The sequence below is a fragment of the Puma concolor genome, chromosome B1 (assembly GCF_028749965.1).
Source record: "Puma concolor isolate L17-30 chromosome B1, mPumCon1.1.hap2, whole genome shotgun sequence".
NCBI lineage: Eukaryota > Metazoa > Chordata > Mammalia > Carnivora > Felidae > Puma > Puma concolor.
The window spans coordinates 45,130,099-45,157,751 of NC_141670.1; the positions used below are offsets into that span (position 1 = coordinate 45,130,099).

The 27,653-nt window shown below is 48.1% G+C and overlaps 2 protein-coding genes across 6 annotated transcripts; both read left to right on the forward strand.

Moving 5' to 3' along the window:
* Positions 1–159: 159 nt before the first annotated feature.
* On the forward strand, positions 160–21,280 carry ADRB3 (adrenoceptor beta 3). Of its 3 annotated transcripts, none has more exons than XM_086703714.1 (3): positions 162–1,461; positions 2,177–2,316; positions 21,173–21,276. In XM_086703714.1, exons 1-2 carry the CDS (start codon positions 288–290, stop codon positions 2,197–2,199), a joined length of 1,197 nt encoding a protein of 398 aa, XP_086559840.1. In that variant the 5' UTR covers positions 162–287; the 3' UTR covers positions 2,200–2,316; positions 21,173–21,276. The 3 variants fall into 3 exon arrangements, with proteins under 3 accessions (XP_086559841.1, XP_086559840.1, XP_025777725.1); XM_025921940.2 differs by lacking the exon at positions 21,173–21,276 and adding an exon at positions 2,415–2,898; XM_086703715.1 differs by lacking the exon at positions 2,177–2,316 and having other exon boundaries at positions 160–1,461; positions 21,173–21,280.
* Positions 21,183–27,653, forward strand: GOT1L1 (glutamic-oxaloacetic transaminase 1 like 1). 3 transcript variants are annotated; one of them, XM_086703713.1, is made up of 9 exons: positions 21,183–21,296; positions 23,954–24,135; positions 24,869–24,980; positions 25,228–25,337; positions 25,553–25,645; positions 25,739–25,889; positions 26,397–26,562; positions 27,063–27,205; positions 27,453–27,653. In XM_086703713.1, exons 2-9 carry the CDS (start codon positions 23,959–23,961, stop codon positions 27,599–27,601), a joined length of 1,101 nt encoding a protein of 366 aa, XP_086559839.1. In that variant the 5' UTR covers positions 21,183–21,296; positions 23,954–23,958; the 3' UTR covers positions 27,602–27,653. The 3 variants fall into 3 exon arrangements, with proteins under 3 accessions (XP_086559839.1, XP_025777858.1, XP_086559838.1); XM_025922073.2 differs by lacking the exon at positions 21,183–21,296 and adding an exon at positions 22,959–23,192; XM_086703712.1 differs by lacking the exon at positions 21,183–21,296 and adding an exon at positions 22,959–23,192 and having other exon boundaries at positions 25,556–25,645.

Below are 27,653 nucleotides of genomic sequence, written 5' to 3' on the forward strand. Positions count from 1 at the left end.
ATCCATCTCATTTCCCTCCCCTCCCTCCAATTCCCTTCCTGGCGCCCAGCATAGAGACTGTTGGCCGCTGCCCCTTTAAGGGCCTCCACTCCTCCCCACCCCAAGCAGTGGCACCGGGGCGGGTAGTGGGGGGGGGGGGGGTAGGTTGAGCTTTCTCGCCCCGGTCAACTAGGGAAAATGGCCCAGGCCCGGGAAATCGCTCCCACGCCCCGCTGTCCCCGCCCCCGAGCCGGGTGAGCTGGGAGACCCCTTCTCTCTTTCCCTCCCGCCCCACGCACGCGGCGGGAATGGCTCCGTGGCCTCACGGGAACGGCTCTCTGGCTTCGTGGCCGGATGCCCCCACCCTGACGCCCAATACTGCCAACACGAGTGGGCTGCCGGGGGTGCCGTGGGCGGTGGCATTGGCGGGGGCGCTGTTGGCGCTGGCCGTGCTGGCCACCGTGGGAGGCAACCTGCTGGTCATCGTGGCCATCGCTCGGACGCCGAGACTCCAGACCATGACCAACGTGTTCGTGACCTCGCTGGCCACAGCAGACCTGGTGGTGGGACTCCTGGTAGTGCCGCCGGGGGCCACCCTGGCGCTGACCGGCCACTGGCCCCTGGGCGCCACTGGTTGCGAGCTGTGGACCTCAGTGGACGTGCTGTGTGTGACGGCCAGCATTGAAACCCTGTGCGCCCTGGCCGTGGACCGCTACCTGGCAGTGACTAACCCGCTGCGCTACGGCGCCCTGGTCACCAAACGGCGCGCCCGGGCAGCCGTGGTACTGGTGTGGGTCGTGTCAGCGGCGGTGTCGTTTGCGCCCATCATGAGCAAATGGTGGCGCGTGGGAGCCGACGCCGAGGCGCAGCGCTGCCACTCCAATCCGCACTGCTGCGCCTTCGCCTCCAACATACCCTACGCGCTGCTCTCCTCCTCCGTCTCCTTCTACCTTCCGCTCCTTGTGATGCTCTTCGTCTACGCGCGCGTTTTCGTCGTGGCTACGCGCCAGCTGCGCCTGCTGCGCGGAGAGCTGGGCCGCTTCCCGCCAGGGGAGTCTCCGCCGGCCGCGTCTCGCTCTCTGTCCCCCGCCCCGGCGGGGCCGTGCGCTTCTCCCGCAGGGGTGCCCTCCTACGGGCGGCGGCCCGCGCGCCTTCTGCCTCTCCGGGAACACCGGGCCCTGCGCACCTTGGGTCTCATCATGGGGACCTTCTCTCTCTGCTGGTTGCCCTTCTTTGTGGCCAACGTGGTGCGAGCCCTCGGGGGCCCCTCTCTGGTTCCCAGCCCGGCTTTCCTGGCCCTTAACTGGCTAGGCTATGCCAACTCCGCCTTTAACCCGCTCATCTACTGCCGCAGCCCCGACTTTCGCAGCGCCTTTCGCCGCTTGCTGTGCCGCTGCCGGCGGGAGGAGCGCCACGCAGCAGCCTCCGGGGCTGGAGAAACCTCGGATGCCCCTGCGGCGCTGAGCAGGCCCGCAGAGTCGGGTAGGTAACCGAAGCGAAGGGGTTGGCGGCTCAGGATCTGGAAGCATTCGGTGTCTCATGTGGCCATTTCTCAGAGTTTGGGGTTCGGGAGGAGAAGGTGGGGTTGGGGAGGTCTCTGCAGCGAAAGAAGGGGGACAAGGAGGACGGAACCAAAAGGGAACCCAGGACACTTTTTTCCTCCGGCATCCCACCCACCTGCCCCAGGGTTGAAGCAAAGAAAGGCGGAGGATTGTTCTTCACCCCAGGACCCAGTGCGGGAAGTGTGGCCAGGGAGTGCGGCTTTACCGTGGGCCTGCCTGGTCAGCTCTAGATTTTCTAGCCCAGTTCTTTGGCCTCCCATATTTCTTGCCACCACTTGGCTGGCTTTGACTTGCGGAGAAGCATAGAGCACCCCCCCCCCCCCACCCCGCCCCCGCCCCGGCCCTTAGCCTCAGCTGTGGTTTCTTTGAAAGGTTTGATAGCTGTGGAGGTGAGACTCTGCTTCGGCTATGAAGGGTAAACAGGAGTAGGGGAACCTGGGAGCCCCAGTTCTTCTCCCTGGCAGGAACAGGGCTGGAGTTGGGGGTGGGTATTTTGTGGCTGGGTGGAGCCCGGATGCTTTTGTGTGATTACATACATATTCTTCCCAGGGTCCCTGACTTTCACCCCTGCTCTTTAGGACTTCTGTTCCCACCCTGTGCCCCTCACCCCAAGATATATTATCTCCATTTTTCAGGGCTTCCTGGGGGAATTTCTTAGGTCCTGAACGACAAGAAACAACTCTGTTCATCCAGAACTTTTGGAAAGCCTCTGGCCTCTGTTTAGAATGAGCCCTGTGGAGTTTCCCAGCTGGAAATCTCTGACCTCCAGAAACTGGTGACTTGGCCTTGGGGTGGGGAGGGGGGCCGACTGGGGAGGGAAAATCTTCAGCAGGTGGGTTTTCACTATCCTCTCTGCCTCTCTCTTTCTGAGAGAACTTTTCTAAGCCCTGAGCTTCACCACTACCTCAGCAGCTGAAGTATCCAGCAGCCTGGAGCAGCCGGACTAGCTTTGGTGGGACACCTGTCACCTTGCTCACTTCTGTGCTGTGTGCTTAGGGCAGAGACAGCCCTCCTCCTTCCATCCCTCCTGCTGCCTAGACCTGACGGACCACTCAGTGCTCCCCACGATCGCTTGCTGCTTGCTCTGTGGCCTAGGCTGGGAGCAGGAAGCTAGCAAAGGTGCAGCTTTGGGGCTTTGTCCCTGACACATCGCTACGGATCTCTAAGCACCGGCCTCCCCCACTTTGGACACAGGACAGCTCTGATCTACCTCACAGCAGTGCCAGAAGGATTTCTTCAGGGTTTTTTTTTGGAGGGGGGTGGGGGAGTGGCTCCGGGATTCATAGGAGGCCGAACCATTAGAACAGATCCCTTCTTTTCCTTTTAGCATCAAATGAATAAATATTACTGAATGCGATTCCTCCATTGCCTTCTTTTCTCCATCCCGCACCACCCCCATAATCCACTTACACCCTTCTTAGACCTGGCTTTTGACAGATGCGGTAAATTAGGACTAGTCCTTGCCCCTTTCTTCCTAATCCTCATGAAACAAAAAATGAGAAGTCTGTTTGGGTAAAGGGGAGTGAGTTTAAGCCTTTGACACTCCTGTATCTCCACCTTTCCAAAATTCATGGAACCCAGTTGCAAGTGGGTAGCAAAGCCATGCTACCCAAAGACTTGAGTGTAGTGCTCATAGGAGGACAGAGTTTGCTGTGCTCAGGATCAGGGCCTATGGGCATATGTCAGCTCCCATGCTATAAGCCAGCAGTGAATTCCTAAGATCCCACTGCCCTTGGGAACCAGTTTTGTCTAGTGTTGTACGTGTATGTGTGTCTGGAGGCCCAGAGTGTTGTCTGTGTTGGGCAAATGTCTTTGGTTACAAATGTATTCTGATGCTTCCTTTCCATAACCTCTACCTTTCCTGGGCTGCAGAAATCAATGTTATCCTCTTGAAGTAAAACTGGAGTCCCAAGTTTGAGCCAGTTGATAAAGTTGTTTCCTTATTCCAATTCTTATGAACCTTATCAGCAGTTTCCTATGGAAAGGAAATTTCTGTGGCAACCACTGAATCATTTTGCGAGTTCTTACTTAAACTCTGTAAGCAGAGACCATTGCCCAGGCTGAGGTACAGGATGACCAGGAAATCATCAAATATTTAATGTGCTGTGCGACAGCGGTGTGCGGTCCACTAGGTGGGTTTGGGGGCTCTGGAGTTATGAAATTTTGATCTGTCCTGAGGATAAGCCCAGTGGATTTCCACATATGGGTGTTCCCTGTGAATTTGACCTGGGCTATGCGGCTCCCTTTCCTCCAGGAGCCCATGTTTTATTTCTCAGGATGTTTGCATACCAAAGATGACTTTCTCCTTTTGAATCCAGAGCAGTGTGAGATCTCTGGGGTCCGAGGTGTGTGGGAGGTTTCTTGGCAAGAACTCAACTTTTGAATGCTTAGTGGAGAAAGAAGTCTTGCTTTGGCCTGGGATAAGTAAGAGGGCCTCCTCTCTCCATCTCTGGATATTTTTGCAACATCACTGAGGAAAGCTGTCCAGTCATTCCCGGGCAGGGAAGAAGGATGATTTTTGGGAGGGGGGCAGAGAGTGGGGCTCTGGCTTGGAGAAATGTCCTTGAACGTTTTCCAAGAGCTCATACTGCGTGAGTCTTGCTCGACACACACCCATGTGCCAGCTGTCAGGCTCCTTTAGAGTGTTTAGACTTGCACTGGGTTGTGGACTCCATCTGCAAACTGTCACCAGTGCATCTGACAGATGGAGAGTCAGCCATTCTGGTCGTCTCTCTGGCAACTTGTGGCCAGGTGTCAGGCTGGGGGAGATTTACATCCTGGATGCTGAGCAGGCTGCTTTTGCTAACGGGGCCTGAGCAAACAACCATCCTCTGAAGCTAGAGAGGTGAAGACTTACAGACCGATGAGACTGAGCGAGCCTGTGGACCCCTGGCCTTCCTAGAACCTGTTAGCAGGAGCTGGGCATGCACAGAGATGACAGCGCGAAGGGGGCGGAACTTGGCAGAGAGCGGATGAGGAGTGACTGGCTAGTCCAGAGGTGCCTTGACCTTCTGCTTCAGGTGGAGCCTCGAAGGAGCAGGCAGAATCAGGGTAAGGAGGAGGCGGAGAGCAGGCTTTCCTGGGACGCTCCCAGTGGTAGATTCTTCCGGGGAACAGTGGTCAGCGCCGGCTGTGGTTGTCACAGGCAGTCACGGGGCCATCAATCCCCACCAGCTCCATTCCTCAAGCTCTTACAAACTGGGAGCAGCCTTGCTCCTTTCATTCTGGGGGCATAGGTGAAGGCCATGGAAATCACGCTCCTTTGTGTTTTGATCCTAAAACCCAATCATCTGGGCTCCCTCTCATGCTTCCTGGCTGCGTGCATATATTCGTGTTTGCATGTCTCTCCAGAGGAGCGGGAACCTGCAATGGGGAGCACAGCTAATGCCCTCCTCGACGCTGTGCAAAAAAGCCCTGGATGTGGTCCACTATGGGACAATGGGTTGAGGCAACTCAGTTAAATTAGCAGGAACTCCAGGAGGCCATCTAATCTTTCCTAGCTCGTCCTATTATGGTACGAAGGAAAAGCAAAACGCTTTCCTCCGTTTCTTCATCTATAAAGTAAATGGAGAAAGGTTTACTTTCTCTCCTCTCTAGGGCTAGCTCTCCTAAAGCTCTGTGCTGGCTGAGGTCAAGCATCGCAGCTTCAGACGTTCCTCCACCCAAGGCGTAAGGGTGCCGGGCGCCACCTGATGGCGATGGCAGGTCCAACAGGTGTGGGCTTCGCAGGGTGGGTCCGTTGGGACCTGCGGCAGGAAGGCAGTGTTCAGGCCACAGACTATCAGGGCTGGAAGAGACCTTGCGAATGATTTAGTCCAATCCTTTGATAAAGCGGGTGAAGAAACTGACTTCTAGAGAGGTGAACTGTGAGTAGCCAAGAGCACTTTAGTCAGAGAAAGGCAACACTGGTCGTGTAATGAGCACCACACTTGGAGCTGGAGAAGCAAGAAAGGGAGGAGGAAGGAAATGGTCATTTACTGAGTGAGCATCAGTCAATAAGCCAACGCTGTAAGAGGCGATCTACAAATGGCAGGTGAAGTGATACCAAACAAACAGTAGAACCTCATAGAAACCAAATATCTTCTTTTCTTCTTCTTCTTCTTTTAAAGTTATTTATTTATTTTGAAGTGTGTGTGTGGAGAGGGTGTGGGGACTGAGAGAGAGGGAGAGAATCCCAAGCAGACTCCGCACTGTCAGCACAGAGCCTGGCATGGGGCTCGAACTCACGGACCATGAGATCATGACCTGCACTGAAATCAAGAGTTGGATGCCTAACCGACTGAGTCACCCAGGCGCCCCGAAATCAGATAGCTTCTAACCAAGCCTACGAGACTCTAAATTTCATTTTCCTCCCCTCCACACACACTGATAATCAGTTATGTGACACCGAGCAGGTTACTTGCATCTCTGACATTTTGTTTGCCTGTGAGTCGAATGGAATTCTATTATTGTTCTACTCAGCCCATGCAGACTGGTTTTGAAGACCAACTAAGAGGTGACATATAAAGCAGGAAACCGAAGGAAAACCTTTGGAAACTGAAGGACTCCTCCAGTGTAAGCGGAGTCATTGGAGTAGGCAGCGAGGACTAGTCCCAGGCCTCTGGGGTTTTGATTTGCGGATGGTCCTGCCTCCGTAGACAGCTTAGATCTTGGACTTGTCTTTGGCCAGGGTGGGCACGTCCCACCTCATCTTTCTTCTGCAGGTTCATCCGTGCCTCGGATTGATGCCCCTGGTTTCATATCCATGTCACATTCACATCTCCCCCTCTGACTCCTTTTTCACACTTAGACTCTCATCTGGCCTGTGTCTGACGTTTCGGTCCTAGTTTGGCTCACCCTTCCATTTCCCACACAGCATTTATAATGAGCTAATTTTTTTTCTTTAATTTTAGAAAGAGAGGAGGGAGGAGAGGGGCAGATGGAGAGAGAGAGAGAGAGAGAGAGAGAGAGGATCTTGAGCAGGCTCACACTCAGCACGGAGCCCAATGAGGGGCTTGATGCCACGACCCTGAGATCATGACCTGAGCCAAAATCAAAGGCTGGATGTTCAACTGATGGAGTCACCCAGGCACCCCAGCGATGAGCTAAATTTTAAGGAGGGACAGAAGTTTAGGACACAGAGCACTTCTGGATGTCAGGGCTTTATGGTACATTATAGCAAAGGTTCATTAGAACAAGGCCACGAGAAACCAGAAAGGGAGACAGTCAATTCGTTTGCTAGGGCTGGCATAACAAATTACTTACCTCATAGTTCTGGAGGCTAGAAGGAAAAAATCAAGGTATTGGCAGGATCATGCTCTCTCTGAAAGCTCTAGGAGAGGAATCCTTCGTTGCCTTTTACACGTTCTCCTGGTTGCTGGCAATCTTTGACATCACATGGCTCGTAGCTGTGTGATTACAACTCTCGGGGCACCTGGGTGGCTCAGTTGGTTAAGCGTCTGACTTCAGCTCAGGTCACAATCTCATGGTTCATGAGTTCGAGCTCCACGTCAGGCTCTGCGCTGACAGCTCGGAGCCTGGAGCTTGCTTCCGATTCTGTGTCTCCCTCTCTCTGCCCTTCCCCCGCTCGTGCTCTGTCTCTCTCTCTCTTTCAAAAATAAATATTAAAAAAAAACCCAAAAGCTCTGCTTGTCTTCACATGGCCTCTGCCTGTGTGTCTGTGTCCACACTTATAACAACACCAGTCATTGCATTAGGGCCCAACTTAATTCAGTATGAACTCATTTTAACTTGATTACATCTGCAAAGACCCTATTTCTAAATAGGGTCACGCTCACAGGTTCCGGGGGATAGGACTTCAGCGATTCTTTAAGGGGGACACAGTTCAACCCACAACAGAGGGTATGGGAAGGAGGAATACTATACTCCTAGCTTTTTTGTACTCATCTTATTCCTGCTGGTTTTTTTTTTTTCATTTTTTAAAGTATATTTATTTATTTTTTATTTAAAAAAAAATTTTTTTTTTCAACGTTTATTTATTTTTGGGACAGAGAGAGACAGAGCATGAACGGGGGAGGGGCAGAGAGAGAGGGAGACACAGAATCGGAAACAGGCTCCAGGCTCTGAGCCATCAGCCCAGAGCCTGACGCGGGGCTCGAACCCACGGACCGCGAGATCGTGACCTGGCTGAAGTCGGACGCTTAACCGACTGCGCCACCCAGGCGCCCCTTATTTATTTTTTAGACAGAAAGAACAAACAGGGGAGGGGCAGAGAGAAAAGAAGAGAAAGAATCCCAAGGAGGCTCCACACCATCAGCACAGAGCCCGATGTGGGACCTTAGCCGAAGTCAGACACTTAACTTACTGAGCCACCCAGGCACCCCATTCTTACTGTTTTCTTAGTTTGTTTACTTTGAGAGACAGAGAGAGAAAAAGAGAGAGTGAGGGAGGGGCAGAGAGAGAGAGAGAGAGAAGCCCAAACAGGTTCCACACTGTCAGCACAGATGAGCCCTGAGATCATGACCTGAGCTGAAATCAAGAGTAGGACGCTTAACTGACTGAGCCACCCAGGAGCCCCATTATCCCTGCAGTTTTAAACCCACATTTTCAAGGTTCTTCTTCATCCTGTTATCAGTTTGAAGGGTGGTAGGCATTTGATCTACTTACAGATTTCCATTTCGGGGACTTTCCTCCCTTCTCCACTGGCCCCAGATTTGGGAGGCCACTGGACAAGTCAGACCTTGTGTTGTCTCCTGTGGACAGAAGTTGCTCTCCCCTCTCTGGTTTCCTTTATTCCTTAGGTTTTAGGAAGAAACTGGAGTCTTAGCTTAAGTGGTAGAACCCTTAGCTGGGCACCGGGTCTTGCTGAAGATACCCTGGAGCCTCGCTTGCAGCTAGTAGCTAGGTCTGACTATGTGACTAAGGTCTAGCCGGTTTAGGTGTGCAGCTTCCAGGTCTGCCATTAAAGGAAAAGGACACATCCTTCACATCCAACTTCTACCTTTTCCACTGGCTGGAATGCAGGTGTGACGGTAGGAACTGAAGCAGCCACCATAGGTCATGAGATGGCAACTATGTGTTGCAAATGCCAGAAGAATGTGGGTGTTCAATAATGTGGAGTCACCATTTCCACCATGGACTGCCTATGTTTAAGACCCTTAAGTGAAGGAGAAATAAACTCCGATCTTGTTTAAGCCACAGTTATTTTAGCCTCCCCACATTTTAAACAGTAGCTGAATCAAACAAATTCATCAATGAAGGGATAACAAAAGAGGGTAGAAACGAATGGGCATCTGCTGACATTCCGTGATGAATGTAGCTGGGGTTGTAGAGCTGCCCTGCTTTGCTACCTCTTAGGGCACCTCTGATCTCTGGGAATTGACATCTCTATCGAGTCTGAGTTCATGTTGCACCTGAGACCATCAACTCCATTTTTTGACGTTGATTCGCATGGGGACAATGATCAGTGAGTGTATTCGTTTTCCAAGTCTGCTGCAACAAGTTGACCTTGATGACCTCGATGGCTTAAAACAACAGAAATTTATTGTCTCATAATTCTGGAGGTCAGAAGTCTGAAAGTAAGGTGTCAGTAGGACTGGCTCCATCTGGTGGTTCTGAGGAGGAATCCATCCCATGCCTCTTTCCCAGCTTCTGGTGGCCCTGGCAATTTTTAGCATTCCTTGGTTTGTAGACAAAAATCACTCTGATCTCTACCTCTGTTCTCACTTTCTCCCTGTGTCTGTAAGGGTCTCTTTTCTGTGTCCTATAGGAACACATGTCATTGGATTTGGAGCCTATCCTAATCCAGGATAATCTCATGTCAAGATCCTTACCTTAATTATATCTGTAAAGACGCTTAGTCCAAATGAGGTCATATTCAGAGATTCCAAGTTGACGTATATTTGGGGACTACTATTCAGCCCACTACAGTGAGAGACACATAAATCTTTTAACTCAGAGTTCCGGTCTCAAAGATTATAATCCACTCCATTTACCCTTCAGGAAAGGGCTGTTCTCTCCAGAAGCTCTTGGACTCTGGTAGGCAGAATTCTGAGAAACCCCAAGGACCCATGTCCTTGTATAATTCCCTCCCCTTGAATGTGGGTGGGACCTGTAATTTGCTTCTTTTTTAAAAAAAATTAAAAAATGTTTATTTCTGAGACAGAGAGAGACAGTATGAGCAGGGAAGGGCAGAGAGAGGGGAAGACACAGAATTGGAAGCAGGTTCCAAGCTCTGAGCTGTCATCACAGAGCCCGACGTGGGACTCAAACTCACGAACCACAAGATCATGACGTGAGCCGAAGTTGGACACTTAACCAATCGAGTCACACAGGCACCCCTGTAATTTGCTCCTAATGAATAGAATATGGCAAAGGTGATGGGATATCACTCCTGTGATTATGTTATATTATGTAGCAGAGGTGAAAGGATTTCAAAGATGAGATTAAGGTCTCTACTCAATTGATTTAAGTTAATAAAAAGGTAGATTATCTTGGGTGGGCCTGACCTAACCGGGTGAGAGACCTTTAAAAGAAAGTCAAGGGTCAGAGCTGGAAGAAGTCAGAAAGATACTCTTGCTGGCCTCAAGGATGCTAGCCACTATGAGTTCCACAACTGCGAGGAAGTGAAGTGGATCCTGCCAACAATCATGTGAGTTGGAAGAGGACCCTGAGCCCCAGATGAGACTGTAGCCCTGGCTGATGTTGTCACTGCAGCCCGGTGAGACCCTGAGCAGAAGACCCGGCTCCCTCATGGCCAGACTCCTGACACATGGAAATTGTGAGTTAATAAATGTGTGTTGTTCTAAGCTGTGATGTTTGTAGTCATTTGCTACACAACAACAGAAAACAAATGTAGATTCACTGCACAATTCTGCCCAAGGCTGCTCTTTTTAACTGTACTTCTCTGGTGGTGGTTTTCTGTTTTTGTTATTTTTGTTTGTTTGTTTTGTTTTGTTTTTAAGTTTATGTTTCTTAAGCTGTCTCTACACCCAACATGGGGCTCAAACTCACAGCCCTGAGATCAAGAGTCATATGTTCCACTGACTGAGCCACCCAGGTGCCCCTCTCTGGTGGTGTTTTTAAAATTTTTTTTTTCAATGTTTATTTATTTTTGGGACAGAGAGAGACAGAGCATGAACGGGAGAGGGGCAGAGAGAGAGGGAGACACAGAATCGGAAACAGGCTCCAGGCTCCGAGCCATCAGCCCAGAGCCTGACGCGGGGCTCGAACTCACGGACCGCGAGATCGTGACCTGGCTGAAGTCGGACGCTTAACCGACTGCGCCACCCAGGCGCCCCACTGGTGGTGTTTTTAAAGGTTTCCCATCAGAAACCAAAGACAATGGACCACGAGCTCAGGAAGATCCCATGATCTGCCATGGTTTACTATTCTTCCAAAGGACCATCGGAGACTCTTGCTTGGGTGTCCGAGGAATGGGGTCTTTCAGTCTTTGTTTTTCACGAAGACCTGAGAGAATGACCAGTCAGTCTCTGATTCCTTGGCCCCCACACACTTTTTAAGAAAATTAGGAGCTAAAGTTCCAAAAGCCATTTAAGTACAGGTTTTATTTCTGAGATGCTAGTGAGGAGACCCCTTTATACCACGAACACACAGCAAACACAGTTCCCAAAATCTCTTTAACAAAACACAAGATGAACTATTGTTGCTTCCGCTGTTAGTATTCCCAGAAGGGACAAGGGATGGGTCACTTCTTCCCAGGGAAGAGAGAAATGAGGACAGGAGAGCTTTGCATCAGCTCAGAGCCACCCACAGTGTCTCTGGTTTCTCTCTAGTCACTGGATCATGTGAGTGAGCCCTTCCTCCCAGGCTTCCCCCTGGGCCCAAGTCTAAGCCTAATTGATGTTGGAACATTCTCCCAGGACCACAGGGAGAGAGACTGGGGAACTAAGGGAAGCATAGGCAGCTGCTGTTCCAATGGAGAAATTCCTACCATTTTTGGGGAAGGAGAAACATATGGGGCTGATGGCGAACTTTACTGCTCCAGCAACCTCAAGTTCCAGAGCCTAGCTAAGTGATGGCTTCCTCCCATTTTCTGAGGGTAGAACTGGTCTTAAGAACAAACTGTTTTTATCCCTACCCACATCACCTTGGTCTGGTTGGTAGGTACCTTGGTAAGGTTGCTGGCGAGCTGTGATTAACCTGGGTGGTCTGGTATTGGACTTCTGACTTCACGGAATGAAAAAAAATGTAAACTTTGCCTTTGCTGTCCTTTAACATTTCTTGCAAGTTGTAATGAAAAATATGTTTCTTTAAAAAACAATAAGGAGGCAGAGGGGTGCCTGGGTGGCTCAGTCAGTTAAGAGTCTGACCTTGACTCAGGTCATGATCTCACCATTCATGAGTTCAAGCCCCACGTAGGGCTCTGAGCTGACAGCTCAGAGCCTGGAGCCTGCATCAGATTCTGTGTCTCCCTTTCTCTCTGCCCCCACCCCACTCATGCTCTGTCTCTGTCTCTGTCTCTGTCTCAAAAATAAATAAACATTAAAAAAAATTAAAAAGCAGTAAGGAGGTAGAGAAGTTGTACCAAAACAAATGGAAATTATTAGTGACACATAAGATATTGTTTATGTTAAGCAAGTATTTTTCAGAACTGCCCCTGCTCACCAACATCTCCCTCTTGCTTGGTTTGGTGCCTGGTATTTTTGTGTAGGACATCTGACAAGTCTACCCATTAGCGAATGCCATAGCTGAGGCCCTCATCACTTCTTAACCAAATTAACTAAAATAGTCTCCACTTGGCCTGCTGAGTTCTGGATACCCTCCAATTCATCCTCCACAAGCCCCCAGAGAGATTTTTATAAAATATAAATCTGACAATGTCATTCCATTTCTTAAAATCATTCAATGGCTTTTATTTTTTTATTTTTTATTTTTTAATATGAAATTTATTGTCAAATTGGTTTCCATACAACACCCAGTGCTCATCCCAACAGGTGCCTTCCTCAATGCCCATCACCCACTTTCTCCTCTCTCCCACCCCCTATCAACCCTCAGTTTATTCTCAGTTTTTAAGAGTCTCTTATGGTTTGCCCCCCTCCCTCTCTAACTTTTTTCCCTTTCCCCTCCCCCATGGTCTTCTGTTAAGTTTCTCAAGATCCACATAAGAGTGAAAACATATGGTATCTGTCTTTCTCTGTATGACTTATTTCTCTTAGCACAACACTCTCCAGTTCCATCCCATTCAATGGCTTTTAAAAAAATATTTCTTTATTTATTTTGAGAGAGAGAGCTCACACACGCAAGTGGGAAAGGGGAAGGGAGAGAGGCGGGGAGAGAGAGAATCCCAAGCAGTCTCCACACTGTCGGTGCAGAGCCTGACATGGGGCTTGATCTCAAACTGTGAGATCATGACCTGAGCCCAAATCAAGAGTTGGACGCCCAAATCAAGAGTTGGACGCTCAACTGACTGAGCTACCCGGGTGCCCCCATTCAATGACTTTCTGAAGCATTTGGGGGTAAGTTTCAGAACCCTCAACAGAGAGATGTGGCCTATCTTCCTAATCTGATTTCCCACCACTCTCCTCCCCCATACACTTTTATTCCAACCACACTTACATTTACTAAAGAACTCATGTTCTTCTTTGTCTTTGTATCTTCACACAGACTGTACACTCTGTCATCCATTTAAACACAGATTGTTCACTGTGTTCATCAACTCGTGCATCTCAGCCGTGAATTCTTATTGAGTGAACAGGCTTTAGGTATGTTACAAAATAAAACTCACACAATTTGCCAAGGGCTTGAATGTAGGGTATAAGAGAAAAAGAGAAGTCAGGGACGAGACCAAGATTTTTGGCTTGACCACCTGGCACAATGACTTGCCACGTACCACAGTGGGGGGCAAGGGAGGTGCGATATGAAGCTATGTGTAAGTTTTTGGACACAGTAAATTTGAAAAGTCTATTAATTATTGGAATATCAATAGGCATTTGGATTTCCAAGTCTGTAGGTTAGGAGAAAAGTAACTAGATACATAAATTTGACAGCTGGGTATTTAAGCTTACAGGAGTGGATAAGCTTACCTGCATGGTGACTGTAGACAGAGAAGAGAAGAATTCAGAGTGCATCAAATCAACACAGGGGACACTTTAAACTTACCTGATGTCATATGTCAGTTACATCTCGGTAAAGCTGGAAAAAAAATAAAAACAACTTCAGGCATTAAAAAAAAAAAAAAAGGAACTCAGAGGACCGAGCCCTGGAGCATTCTAACGTATAGAGGTCAGAAATAGAAGGAACCAGGGGTGCCTGTGTGGTTCAGTCGGTTAAGCGGCCAACTTCGGCTCAGGTCATGATCTCTCGGCCCATGAGTTCAAGCCCTGGGTCAGGCTCTGTGCTGACAGCTCAGAATCCTGGAGCCTGTTTCAGATTCTGTGTCTCCCTCTCTCTGACCCTCCCCATTCATGCTCTGTGTCTCTCTGTCTCAAAAATAAATAAACGTTAAAAAAATTAAAAAAAAGAAACAGGCTTTAAAAAAAAAAAAAAAAGAAATAGAAGGAACCAGCAATGCCAACTGAGAAGCTGCAGCAGGAGGGTTAAAGGAGAGACAAAAGCAAGTGGCATTCTGTTTCCCAGAATTCATATTAGATTCTGGGGGTAGAGTTGTCCAAAGAGGAAAAATTTGCCAAGATATGAGAGGCAGAAGTGAAGTAGCACCCATTAATACCTGAAGGACTTCAGAGTGAGCTGCAGAAAGCAGAGGTGCTGGTGGGTCCTGGTTTGCCTTCAGACTCTCCTCCATGCCATGTCCAGCTCTGCTTCCAGCCTGTTGACTCTGACAACTGTTGGCTGCAGACTCAGAGATGTAGGGAGCTGCACAGAAGCCGTATGTTCCCATAGACCTCTCCACGCATTTTCCCTTCTTAGTCCCAATTCTATAGCTGGAGGTGCCTGGCTTCTGGATTTCCCTCTACACTCTGATTTGCCCCCCTGCAGGTGCATCAGACAGCTTGATTACTGATTTTTCTTTAATTCTCCAACTCCCTTCCATGGCCCTTTCTTTCCCTGGGTCCTCTTCCAATTGTGTGAGCTCTAATTCCTACAATACCCACACCACTCACCGTAGTTCTGCTTTAGGTGAGCTCTGACACATGGGGTAACAGCTGGAGAAGGAAGGGGAGTTCAATGGAGTGCTCCTGATTTTTTTTTTTTTTTTTTAAAGTTTATTTATTTTTGGGACAGAGAGAGACAGAGCATGAACGGGGGAGGGGCAGAGAGAGAGGGAGACACAGAATCAGAAACAGGCTCCAGGCTCTGAGCCATCAGCCCAGAGCCTGACGCGGGGCTCGAACTCACGGACCGCGAGATCGTGACCTGGCTGAAGTCAGACGCTTAACTGACTGCGCCACCCAGGCGCCCCGAGTGCTCCTGATTTTTAAGGTGGGAGTTTTGATGACTGTTTGTATGTTCGAGAGAGTGTTCTAGTGGAGGGGGCTGGTTATAGAGGAGAGGAAGGACAGCTGCAGGACAGTGTAGCCGGGACCTGGGGTACAAAGGCGAAGGGTGGACCAGGATGGGGCACAGAAGAGGTGGGCCCTAGCACTGCACTAAAAGAGGGAGCAGGTGGGTACTTAGGCGAATAGATTGGCAGCTGTAATGGGAGTATGTGAAACTCTCTTTCCAGAGCTTTTCTGGCTCTGTGAAATAAGTTGAGACTCTGTGAAATAGTTGAGATTACTGGGAGGAAGTGTGGGGTATTGGAGTTGAGAGGGAAAGGGGTGATATAATTGTGAAAATTTGTCGTTTTTTGCTGCCCAGACTGTGTACCTCTTGCAAACTCTCCATTTTCTAAGTCTCCTAAAGGCAGAACTGGCCTCCCACATTTGAAGCGTAACGACCAGGCTAACTGCTCCACCCCCTTAGCTGGGGGGGGGGGGGGGACGGGAGGAGGAGGGGGGAGGGGAGGCTGAGGAACACATGAATGGGGTCAGCCAATCAGGTACGGACTTCAGGTCCATGGGCCTTCAGGGCCTCCAGGTTGAGAAGGAAGTATGGCAAGGGTCCTGACCCACGCAGAATCTGTGGCAACAAAGTCCCATATCTGGGGCCTGTAGTGGCAGCCAGCCTTCCCGAGGCCGAGCAGAGGACTATGAGGGTGGGGCAAATCACAGCATCATCTGCTGTTCAGCAGTAGAATCCCCCACCTGCTTCCTTTTGTGGTTTGACGGTGGCCATGCTCCTGCTTCCAAATCGCCAACTTCCCTATCAATTCTGTCAGCTACCGTATGTTTCCAGTAAATCCCTCTGAGACTTAAATCGGCTAGAGTCCATTTCTGTTGCTTGCAACCACAAATCTAAACTGATACAAGAATCAGAGACTTGAGTCATCTAACAAATGTTCTTTCTTCCAACTTCTCTTCACAAGCAGTTGACATCATTTTGGGGGGTTTCCTATACGACAGGGCAGTAGTTTCTGAAAGCTTCAGGATCATTTCCTTATAGCTCTATGACTAGAGAGTAATGAAAATCTCTTCTCTTCCAGCTCCAACAAGACTCCAGCAGAGCAGGCTTGAGCCACATGCCTCTTGTCTGAGCAAGCACTGTGACTCAGGATTCAGGAACCAAAGCTGGGGAGTGGGGTGGGGCCTGCTACCAGAAAGAGCAGGAAAAGGGTTTCTGGGTGGACTCAGCAAAAAATCACCACCTTCCACCTTTGAAATCACCATCTTCTACCTTCTTCCTCATCAGCCCATACTTGTTTTCCCCAAACATGTAATTTTAATAATGGTTAAAGCTAACAATAAATTTTTCCACATGCAAATAAAAACTGTCTCCTCCCCAGAGAGAACAACCCATACTCACATTCAACAACCAGCTCGGAGTTAGATCTCTGAGTGAGATGCATTTTCTTCATCTGAAAGTGGTTACCCATAATACTGCAGCTTATGGACTAAAAATGAACTTAACCATTCCCAGTACATTCAATGTTCAATGCTGGGCAGGAAAGTGCTATAAAGTCCATCTAGAAAAGTGAAAGGAGAGCAACACACAGTGACCACTGGTCCAGACCTCATACCATGTTTATGTAGACATAGACATTAGGTGCAAACATTTTTTTGATCCACATTTCTAGCAATGGAATTGGCTCTTTGGATCAGCTAATAAGGGTGCCTTTCTCTTCGAACCTCCCTTTAAGAATTGTTTTTTTAAATCAATCTTTCTCTTTCTTTCTTTCTTTCTTTCTTTCTTTCTTTCTTTCTTTCTTTCTCTTATATGTATATATATATTTTTTTGAGAGAGAGAATTACATGGGGGGCAGAGAGAGGGAGAGAGAGAGAGAGACAGAGAGAGAGAGAGAGAAGCGGGGCTCACCCAGGGCTGGTGTTTTACCTGAAGCAGGGTGTGTGTTTACCTGAAGCAAAACTGTAAAGTTTCGGGGCACCTGGGTGGCTCAGTTGGTTGGGCATCCGACTTCGGCTCAGGTCATGATCTCACAGTCTGTGGGTTCGAGCCCCGCGTCGGGCTCTGTGCTGACAGCTTAGAGCCTGGAGCCTGCTTTGGATTCTATGCCTCCCTCTCTCTGACCCTCCCCTGTTCATACTCTGTCTCTCTCTCTCAAAAATAAATAAACATTTAAAAAATATTAAAAAAAACTGTAAAGTTTCAGGTTACCAAAGATTTTGAAAGCTATCTTAACAATTACCCATAAAAACTTTGAGACAGAATTAACCATCATTTTAAGTCATGTTTTTGCTAACAAATTGCAATAGAGATAACAGAAGCTTATTTGACTTTTAATAAACCTTAGTAGAATAAAAGTTTCATATTTAATGCTGATAGACAGGTCTATCTCAAACCAGCAAACTTAAAGTAGCTTAAACATCAAATATGTTCCACCTGTGTCCATGTAAGACAATTTGTTCCCCATTGTCAATTTTTACCTGGAACACTAGTGGGGAAAGCTAAAGTGGGCAGTCCAAGTGGGTGCTCTTTGTTCCTTGACACTGAGGGTGGGAGGAGGAGCCAATGGTGCTGCAGGGCCCGAGGATGGTATAGAATCAGTTAGGCAGGCCGCACTCTAGGTGGTGCAGAAACAGGAGGAGGCAGAAGAGGCAAGATGCTGCCAGCAGGTAGGGAAAGGGTTCCTGGTTCTACATGTGGTCAGTGTGGACAGAGGAACAGGCACCATGTTTGTTTTCCTCCAAAGTGGAAATATGCAGTCCATGTCAGGCCAGAGAAGACAGGGAATTTCCCTGAAACAAAGGGAGTTTCGGCAGCTGCTCTGCTTGAGAATATTCCTTAAAGTCCAGGGATACTAACCACAGTTGGCTGCAATTAGAGCCATTACCCGGGATAAGAATAGGGAGAAGCCCCCCTCTATTAGGAAGAGGAACAGAGAGAGAGTCAGCATCCCCTTCATCAGGGATGGCCTCTGCTTCCTCCAGGGATTGAGTTCTATCAGGTGGAGGCCTGTTTAGACATCCAATATGTCAGGAGGGAGTTTACTAGTTAAACATATTCAGGCAAACACATTCTCCAAGAGGCCCTTAAGTCTAGGTCCTGATTTAGAGCCATGAAGGGCTGGACCTAGATAGGGTATCTGTTCATTTGCCTTGTTTCCTGCAGGAGAGATCTAACTGCTGGATCCAATGAAGACCATGCAGTGTTAAAGAAGATCAGTACTTTCCCAAGTTTTGCAATTCCAATGCTTTCCAGTGGGTTAAAGAGGCATCCCAAGGAGAGCCCCTGGGGACCAAAGAGAATCTCCCATGCTCCTCCTAGAGAGAGAAGGTCCATTACTAGAAAAATTCCCTCTGACTTGCCGGTGGTGTCCCGCACGCAGGATATGTCAGAGGTTCCTGAGGTGTCAAATCAACCCAAGGTGTCCCTGGAACAAAATCACTGTGATCACCAACTGGCCACTAAGGGCCCCTGTAGAAGAGAGGCTGGCTCTCCCCCCACTTCCCCATTGCATTCTAGAGTTGGGGGGAGGCAGAGTCAAGGAGAAGTTTCCAAAGGGATTTTCATATGCTAAAGAAGACTCACAGGATACTGGAGGCCTAGCTATTGTCAAGCTAAGGTTGTTTTCCCCTCTAGCAAAGGATTAGCATTAACATTAGACTACAAATGGGTGCTGGCATATGAATGGCATATTGCTGTGCTGAGAAGGCCATGAAGAACCCGCTGGTATTTTTTTTTTAATTTTTTTAATGCTTATTTTTGAGACAGAGACAGAGACAGGGTGCGAGCAGGGGAGGTGAAGAAAGAGGGGGAGACAGAGAATCCAAAGCAAGCTCCAGGCTCTGAGCTGTCAGCACAGAGCCTGATGCAGGGCTTGAACCCACAGACTTCGAGATCATGACCTGAGCCAAAGTTGGATGCTTTAATCAACTGAGCCACCCAGGTACCCCAGAACCCACCATTTTTAACCCACAGAAAACACTGGAAAAGTTTTACAAAATTACCCAATTCTGTAGTTGAGGACAAGGATGGAAAACAGTAGTTAGAAATCCATCATGATCTAAGTGACATTTCAACACATGTAGTCCTTACAGCTGGCTTCTTAAGAAATAGTCCCCAGCTGGGTTTTAATTCAATTGGGTACTGGTTTCAGCTGGCTCCCAGTGGCGTTCCCATGGTCAGAAGCAGCTACACCAGAGATGTGGAGAGGATCACGTTAGACCAAACAGGAGGAAACCTCACACGGGAGTCTTAAGATTGGCAGCCATGCTAGTCACTTAGGTGGCTGTCCCATGCCCAAGACAGACAACTTGTATAAGGACAGGAATAAAGACAGGGCATCAAGTTTCTGAATCTTATTACTGTGTGGCCAGGGTACTAATTTCCAGCCAAAAGGCAGACTTTCTCCTCTCCATAGAGTAGCCACAGGCAAGAGGATTGCAGCCTGAGCAATCGACCTGAAAGTGTTCCATTAAGACCATACTTCTCAAAAACAACAACAACAACACAAACAACCCTGAAATGAGAGTAAAAGAGGAAAAGAGAAAGGTATACTCACCAAATTTGCACGAAGGCTTAGAGTCCAGATGAAAAGACTCACAGTCCTATGTTGGGCACCAAATGATGAAGTTTTGAAGTGATTGGGGGGGGGGGGGTTCATGGGGTCCATAGCCAATGGCCAAGAAAGAATTCTTGAAGATGTCTTTGGTGCAAAAGGTTGATTTTATTAAAGCATGGGGACAGGACTCATGGGCAGGAAGAGCTGCACTGGGGTCCTGACAGGTAACCCATTATATATCCTCAGGTTGGGAGGGGGTCAGGGATAGAGTAAGTCTCTAAGGAATTTTGGAAGCAAGGTCTCCAGGACACTGAGGGGCTAGTTGTTGCTAGAGAAACACATTTATCACTGCTTAATAAAATCTCAGTCATGAGACCCTTCAGATGTATATTGGTGGGCCATAAGCTTGGAGCATGATTGCCAGCATATATCTTGGGGGAGTTGAGATAAAGGAAGTAGACTTACAGGATCCTCGAGGTTGGGTTAATGTTAAGCTAAGGTTCTCTTTTGCCCTTAGCAAAATGTCATCATTGAGGCAGCTGAGCTCCTAGAGGGAGGTCACTCTGCCAGTTCAAGGACTTGGCAATCAGCAGTAGGCAGTAAGGGAATTTAATTTTTCATTTACCTTAGTTTCCCACATTACCATGGCAAACACTTAAACCCCTTTCCTTTGTTCTTGGGTAGCCAGGAGTGTCTGAGGAATATCATACATATTCCACCTGGTGGGGGTGGGGGGGTGGGAGGGGCAGATGGTGGGTGCTACCTTGTGCTCAGCCTGCCTCATTCTCCTTCATCAGTATTACCATTTCAACTAGGGTATTAACTTCCAGCCAAAAGGCAGGCTTTCTCCTCCCCATAGAGTAGCCACGGGCTAAAGGATTGCAGCCTGAGCAATTGACATGAAAGTGTACCAATAAGACTATATTTCTCAAAAAGCCCCTGAGATGGAGTAAAGGAAAAGAAAAAGTACTCACCAAGTATGCACCAAAGCTCAGAGTCCAGATGAAAAGACTCATAACCACACGTTGGGAATCATATGATGAGGTTGTGGGGTGATGGTGGGGTTCATGGGGTTCAGAGCCAACAGCCAAAAAAGAATTCTTGAAGACGTCTTTGGTGCAAAAAGGTGACTTTACTGAAGCACAGGGACAGGACCTGGGGACAGAAAGAGCTGCCCCAGGACCTTGAAGAGAGACTGGTTATATACCTGGGAGTTGGGGGAGGTCAAGTCAAGGGGAAGTTTCCAAAGACATTTTCATATGCTAAAGAAGACTCAGGATACTGGAGGCCTAACTATTGTCAAGCTAAGATTGTTTTTCCCTGTAGCAAAGCATTTACATTAAGTGACTAGGGAGTTCCTGGAGAAATGTTTTTTCTGCCTTCCTCAAATATTTGCCAATGGGTTGCAGGTTATACGGAAATTTAGTTTTATCTGCCATTTCCTTCTGCCTTTGTTCTCCACATCACTATGAAGAAGAGGGTGATTTTGAGGCTCCAATAAACTGAGTCTATAGGTTTCTGGAGATTAGGCTATTGATAAGATTGTCCTTTTCTTTTCTTAGGCAGCCAGGAGTGCCTGAGGACTATCACATATATCCCACCTGGGGAGGGGGGGTATGTGTGTGCTAGCTTGTGCTTTGCCTTCAGCTCGCCTTATGCTCCCTCATCAGTTCTGTACCTGTACTACATTTGCTTTTGCTCCCACGCTCAGAGTCAGCTGGCGAACAAAGCTGAAGATGCATCTAGAAGAGCAGAGCCAAGGAAATCACAGAGAATGAAGCCGGAACCCTGATGGCACGTTGACACTCTGGACCGAACAGCAACTGAAAACAGAGGTATCCTGGGCTGATCAGTTTTAGAGCCAATAAATGATCTCTCTGCTCAAGCTATTTTGGGCTGGGCTTTTTTTTTTTTTTTTAATTACTTGCAACATAAACAGTTCTGATTGGCACACATGTTAAAATTCTCACAACTGAAATGTGAAGTGGGAATTCATGTAAATTACATGTAAATTTTGATATCAATTACCTTAAGACATAAACATCATAGAAAAGAAACCAGAAGGGGATACACCAAAATGTTAATAGTGGTTATAAATTGACTGTAGGAAATCCGTGCTCTTCATTAAAGTTTTTTGGGGTTTTAAGGTTTTCTATCATAATAGGGATAATTTTCATAATCATTTGTCACAAGGCAGAATTTGAAGCAGGCTCCAGGCTCTGAGCTGTCAGCACAGAGCCAGATGTGGGGCTCGAACCCACAAACTGTGAGATCATGATCTGACCCGAAGTCGGATACTTAACTGACTGAGCCACCCATGCATCCCTTTAAAAAAAAATTTTTTTAATGTTTATTTTTGAGAGAGAGAGAGAGAGAATACAAGCAGGGGAAGGGCAGAGAGAGAGGGAGACACAGAATCCGAAGCAGTCTCCAGGCTTACAAAGTTATTTTGAAAAATAAAAGAAGAGGGACGTGTGGGTGGCTCAGTTGGCTAAGTGTCTGACTCTTAGTTTCGGCTTGGGTCATAATCTCACTGTTCGAGCCCTCCCTCTCTCTCTCTGACCCTCTCTTGCTTGCTCTCTCTCTCTCTCAAAATAAATAAACCAAAAAATAAAATAAGATAAGATAAAATAAATAAAAGAAGAAAGCAAAATGCAAGACTGATCCTACAGAGACTGGCTCTTTCTGCCCTTGATATCTGCCATCTACACTTGCTGCTTGGTCTACCGCTGAACCAGTTAACACATGTAGAAGTCCTGGCTCTAGAACTGAGAGAAAATAGGATTGGCTTACTGAGCTGCCTATGATACTGTTTCTTTTTTTTTAATTAAATTAAAATTTTAAAATGAAGTTTATGTATTGATTTTGAGAGAGAGTGAGAGCGCAAGTAAGCATGTGCTTGAGGGAGTTGTAGAGAGAGAATCCCAAGCAGGCTCTGCACTGTCAGCACCAAGGCTGATGGGGGGCTTGAAATCACAAAGTGTGATCATGGCCTGAGCCAAGATCGAGAGTTGGATGCTTAACCAACTGAGCCACACAGGTACCCCGTATTATACTGTTTCTAAACATAGTAGTCTTATTTAAAATAACTGTGGAAAAAAACAGTGCTCTCTTTCCGCTCCTTTTAAAATCTGGGGCCCTTAGCAAAATGAAAGCAGAAACTTTTGAAATGTATCCCTCAACTTGCGTCATGGCTGGGTGTGAGGTTCTCACTTCTGCAGGAGAAGCTCTCCCTTGGCCCAGGGGCCTCGTTGCCTTGCCCTTTCTTCCAAGGGGCTGCCTTGTTATTTTGGATTGGGCAACTGGGGGAAGAGAAGGCAGTGAAGTAGAGAGAGGTGCCTAGTAATTCCAGGTCCTCCCACCCCCTGCTCTCTGCCCACTCTCTCAGGGGATCATCCTCAACTGCCATGGAATATTCCCATAGCCTTCGGGAATCACCCCCTCAGAGACCAGGATTTGTAGGGTTCTGTTGCTCTGGTAACCAGCAATCTGGAGCCTCTGCATTGGACCTGCTGCAGTTCTGGAAAGAGGCAGCCCTGGTTGGGCCAGGCTTGGGGGAAGGCTTTGGGGCAGGAGCAGGGGACAGCAGAGGCTTGGCCATACTTGTATCTCAGTGATGCCCACCCTTTCAGTGTTCTTGGATGTGCCCCTAGCCCAGAAGCTAGAGGGCAGCTTATTAAAGACCTACAAGCAAGACGATTGTCCTAACAAGATGTTCCTGGCCTATAAAGGTAGATGTCTCATGGTTTTGGAAAAAAGCAGAAAATGTCCTGGATCATTCTGTGCCCTTTGCCTTTCACTAGGACTTCCAGGGATGGGGTAAGACCTATGTCCTCTACCCTGGCTCTATGCTTCAGGGTCTGCTTGGGCACTATACTTTTTCCCTGATCCTCTCCCCTTTTCTGTTCCTGAACTAAGAATGGCTCCCAAAATGGACTCTTGTGAAATGCAGCCAACCCTTGCCACTGTGAAAGTCAGGGTTACCTTTGTTCAGCCTTGTATATATACGGCACGTGTGGTGTATCATTTTTGCCCTTTAAAATGGCATAGATTTAGGGGCACCTGGGTGGCTTGGTCAGATAAGCCTCCAGCTCTTGATTTCAGCTCAGGTCATGATCTCACAGTTTGTGAGTTCGACCCCTGACAGTGTGGAGCATGTTTGGGATTCCCTCTCTGCCCCTCCCTCTCTCTGTGTCTCTCAAAAAAACAAAAACAAAAACAAAAACAAAAAACTTTAAAGAAAGTGACATAGGTTTAAAAAAAATGGCATAGGGTTCAGTTGTCTTTAAAAAGACAAAAATTATACACATTCACTGACAGCATGTTGTTTTTATAAAGGGGAGGGAAGAAAAAAGTTGTCTTTTCCTAGGCAACTTTGCAAAGCCCCAAGAAAGCCAAGACAGATGAATTGTTTGTGGGCTATCTGCAGAGCCCAGACCTGGAGGCCCCGAGGCAGGGCATCCAGAGCTCCCTCTGTGGTTTTCCCTCACAGTCTGTATGAGTAACAAAGGCCAGCCCTGGGTTTCTTCCGTGGTGCGCAAGACCCGACTGCAGATTGCACAGGATCCCTCTCTGAACTACGAGTACATGCCGGTGATGGGCATGAAATCATTCATCCAGGCCTCCTTGAAACTCCTCTTTGGAAGGCACAACCAAGTCATTGTGGAGAACAGGGTGAGATGAAGGGCCCTTTGTTTATTCACCCAGATACAGGGAGTGGGGCTCTGGGGTTGCACAGTCTTAAACTCAGAAGGGGCCTTGGAGGGCTCCCTGGCATTGACAGAGGACACCCCTGAGACTCAGAGTCCAGAGACTTAGTCCGTGAAGGGCAGAGCCAGGATCAGAACCTGAAGAACCACACTGCTGATGTACAAGCTCTTTCGAGAAAGGAATAGTCAGGGGGCGCTTGGGTGGCTCAGTCGGCTAAACGTCTGACTCTTGATTTTGGCTCTGGTCATGATCTCACGGTTCATGGGATAGAGCCCCATGTGGAGTTCTGAGCTGACAGTGTGGAGCCTGCTTGGGATTCTCTCTCTCCCTTTCTGCCCCTCCCCTGCACACTCACATGCTCTCTCTCTCTCAAAATAAATAAATAAACACTAAAAAAAAGAAATAGTCTGGATTTGAGGCAACACTAATATCACTATTACTCTTTTTTGAAGAGTTCATTCTTTTTTTAAAGTGTATTTATTTTGAGAGAGAGAGAGAGAATGAGGGGAGGAGTAGAGAGAGAGGGAGAGAGAGAATCCCAAGCAGGCTCCATGCTTTCTGCATGGAGTCCAACTTGGGGCTCAAACCCACAAACTGTGAGATCATGACCTAAATCAACATCAAGAGTCAGACACTAAACCGACTAAGCCACTCAGGCTCCCCTCAAGAGTTATTTCGTTTTATTTTCTGCTGGCAGGTAGGGGGTGTGCACACTGTTGGTGACAATGGTGCCTTCCAACTTGGGGCCCAATTCCTCAAAATTTGGCATCAAGATTCTCAAGTAGTTTACATTATTTCTTCTAGAAAAGGTGAGTATCATGCAAAGTGAGGGTGACAGAAGATTCTTCTTCCCTGTTCCTGATTCCTGCCCCATTTGCAATCTTCACTGTTGTCCTTCTCACTCTCTGTCATGAACAAAATGGTGTGGATGAGCCAAGTATGTTTGTCCTTTTCCTGTTATTGTCCCACCTTCAGCCATTGACCTTGAGGCCCATTCTCTGGCATGTCTGCCACCATTTTTTCTGTACCAACTGGAGGGGGGCTGTGTTCCCACAGAGCCACATGGACTCGTCTTCCAGGACATGGGCTTTAAAGTTTCCGAATACTCCTTCTGGGACCCCAAGAAGCTGCGCGTGGACCCCAACGTGCTTCTCAATGTGGTGGAGGTAGAGGGGCCCTGCTCAGAATCTTCTCCCCACACCTGATTACAGTTTTATTTTCCTTTCCTCCCCTCCACCCCTGTCATCATGAAAGACCTTTCCTAGGCTTGGATTTGCCTGTTTAGTAGGAACCAACATGGAGGATCCCTTCTCCTCCATGGGCCCTGGTACCACTCCCACTTGGTAGGGGAAATGCCTGATGAGACAATGTCTACCTGCAGCAGGCCCCACATGGCTGTATCTTTGTGATCGGGAACACTGGTGACTGCAAGTTGACACAAAGTCAGTGGGCAAGGTTGATGGCCAGCATGAAGGTGAGGCTAGTATCTACCTGACTTTCCTCCCTCTCACCATCCACCATCTCCTCCACCAATCTTGTCCTTTTCCTGTTCTCCTTTCTCCTACAGAGAAAGCAGATATTCCCATTTTTTGACATTCCCTATCAAGGCTTATCCACCGGGGACCTGGAAGAAGATACTAATTTCTTACAATACTTTGTGTCTCAAGGTTTTGAATTCTTCTGCAGCCAGTCTCTGTCCAAGACTTTTGGCATCTATGGTACAGTATGGGGAGAAGGGCAAGGGAAGGCCTAGTGCTCAAATGGTGCCACAGCTATGGCACTAATGATGTATTTGACATCTCTACCATCTGGAGAGAGCCAAGGCCTCCAGGGAGAGCACCATGGAGGCAGATGGGAAGAACACCGAGCTACAAGTCAGGTTCTGTGATATTGTCTCCATTCAGCTACTAAAACTAGCCACTAAAACTGACTCCAGTGAAATCATTTTGCCCCTTTGGGCCTCTGTTTCCTCAGCTATAAGATGAAGGGGTAGGACTTAGTGATCCTTCAAGTGCCTCCCATCTTGAGACACTTACTTATGGCTACTTTTTCTGGAAGAAGAGCCTCTGGCAACTTCCTGGGGCCTGGATAGCTGCTTGGCTAGGCTACAAGTAGGAGGGCCCTGTAGTCCAACCCTCTCTTCTACAAGGTTGGAGGTAGGGTCATAAAGGAAGGCTCTGGTAATGGAGGAGGAGACTGAGGGGCTATCTGTTTCAATGCTGCAGATGAAGGAGTGGGGATCCTGGTCGTGGTGGCACTCAACAACCAGCTCCTGCTATGTGTCCTCTCCCAGCTGATGACACTCACCCGGGCCCTGTGGCTAAACTCTCCCAGTAGGGGTGCTCGCATTATCACCTCCATCCTTTGTAACCCTGCTCTTCAGGGAGAATGGTAAGAGCAGAGGGTGGGGGCAGGAAGGGGGATGGCAGAGCCTCTAGACATACCTGTAGATCTGCCAATTCACAGGATTCTTCCTTGCTGCTTTGACTCCATTCATTCGTCAACATTTGCTGAGTACCCACTGTGTACTAATTGTAGGGGCCATGCCAAAAGTTGCCTTACCTTGGGGGAGGGGGTAAGAGGACATTCTTTTTGGACACAGTCCAGTGAATTACTTGAACTCTTTCAGATTGCAGGAGGAGGTTAGGCAGCATCAAGGGTTTGCTACTCTGGCAAAATCTGCCTACAAGCCTGCTTGGCTTGCTTTAGTTTATATGGGCTGAAACTCTCCTATTTATAATCATTCCAGATCCCTGGCTCTCCTAGTGTGCCCTCAGGCACTCTGGTTGGGGCTTATGAAGGGAAGAAGAATGGAATGGTAATGAGGAGGTTGAGAGCAGGGGGAGGGTGGAACCTCATACTTTAATTCCTTGCTGTCTTTCCTTTCTCAGGAAGCAGAGCCTGAAAGGACTTGTAGAGGACATCATGCTGACCAAGGAAAAGGTGAAGGAGAAGCTCCGGCTCCTGGGAACCCCTGGTTCCTGGGATCACATCACGGACCAGAGTGGGCCCCATAGCTACCTTGGACTCAACTGTAAGTATCTAAGAGGGGGTAGCTCACCCTTTCTGGCCTTGGGCTTATAATTGAGCATTAAACTTCACTGACCTGTCCCTAGCTTCACCTCAGAGTCTGATTCTTTCCTGAGGGAAGTAGAGCTGCTTTAAAGACCCTTCTGGATCCCCAGAAATGCTGACACTCCCTATTCTCTGTAATCCACCCTGGGCTAGAGGAGAGTTAGAGGTGGCCACCTTTGTATCTCAGACCCTGTGATTATCACCAGCTGAACAGGTGGAGTACCTGGTCAAGGAAAAGCATATCTACATCCCCAAGGATGGTCAGATCAACTTCACCTGCATCAATGCCTGCAATATAGATTACATCACTCAGAGCATCAATGAGGCTGTCCTTTCCATCAAGGGCTCACAGTAATGTCTTCAGACAGTCAATGTCTTCTGGCCAGAATAAAAAGCTTTAGTCTTTG

What these genes read in the sequence shown, in the direction of transcription:
- GOT1L1 (XM_025922073.2), top strand. Translation starts at nt 23,078, where the DNA reads ATGCCCACCCTTTCAGTGTTCTTGGATGTGCCCCTAGCCCAGAAGCTA. An exon ending in GATGTTCCTGGCCTATAAAG is followed by an intron (nt 23,193 to 23,953) that starts GTAGATGTCTCA and finishes TTTCCCTCACAG; the next exon opens with TCTGTATGAGTAACAAAGGC. An exon ending in TAGCTACCTTGGACTCAACT is followed by an intron (nt 27,206 to 27,452) that starts GTAAGTATCTAA and finishes GATTATCACCAG; the next exon opens with CTGAACAGGTGGAGTACCTG.
- ADRB3 (XM_086703715.1), top strand. Translation starts at nt 288, where the DNA reads ATGGCTCCGTGGCCTCACGGGAACGGCTCTCTGGCTTCGTGGCCGGAT. An exon ending in GAGCAGGCCCGCAGAGTCGG is followed by an intron (nt 1,462 to 21,172) that starts GTAGGTAACCGA and finishes TCCCACGCTCAG; the next exon opens with AGTCAGCTGGCGAACAAAGC.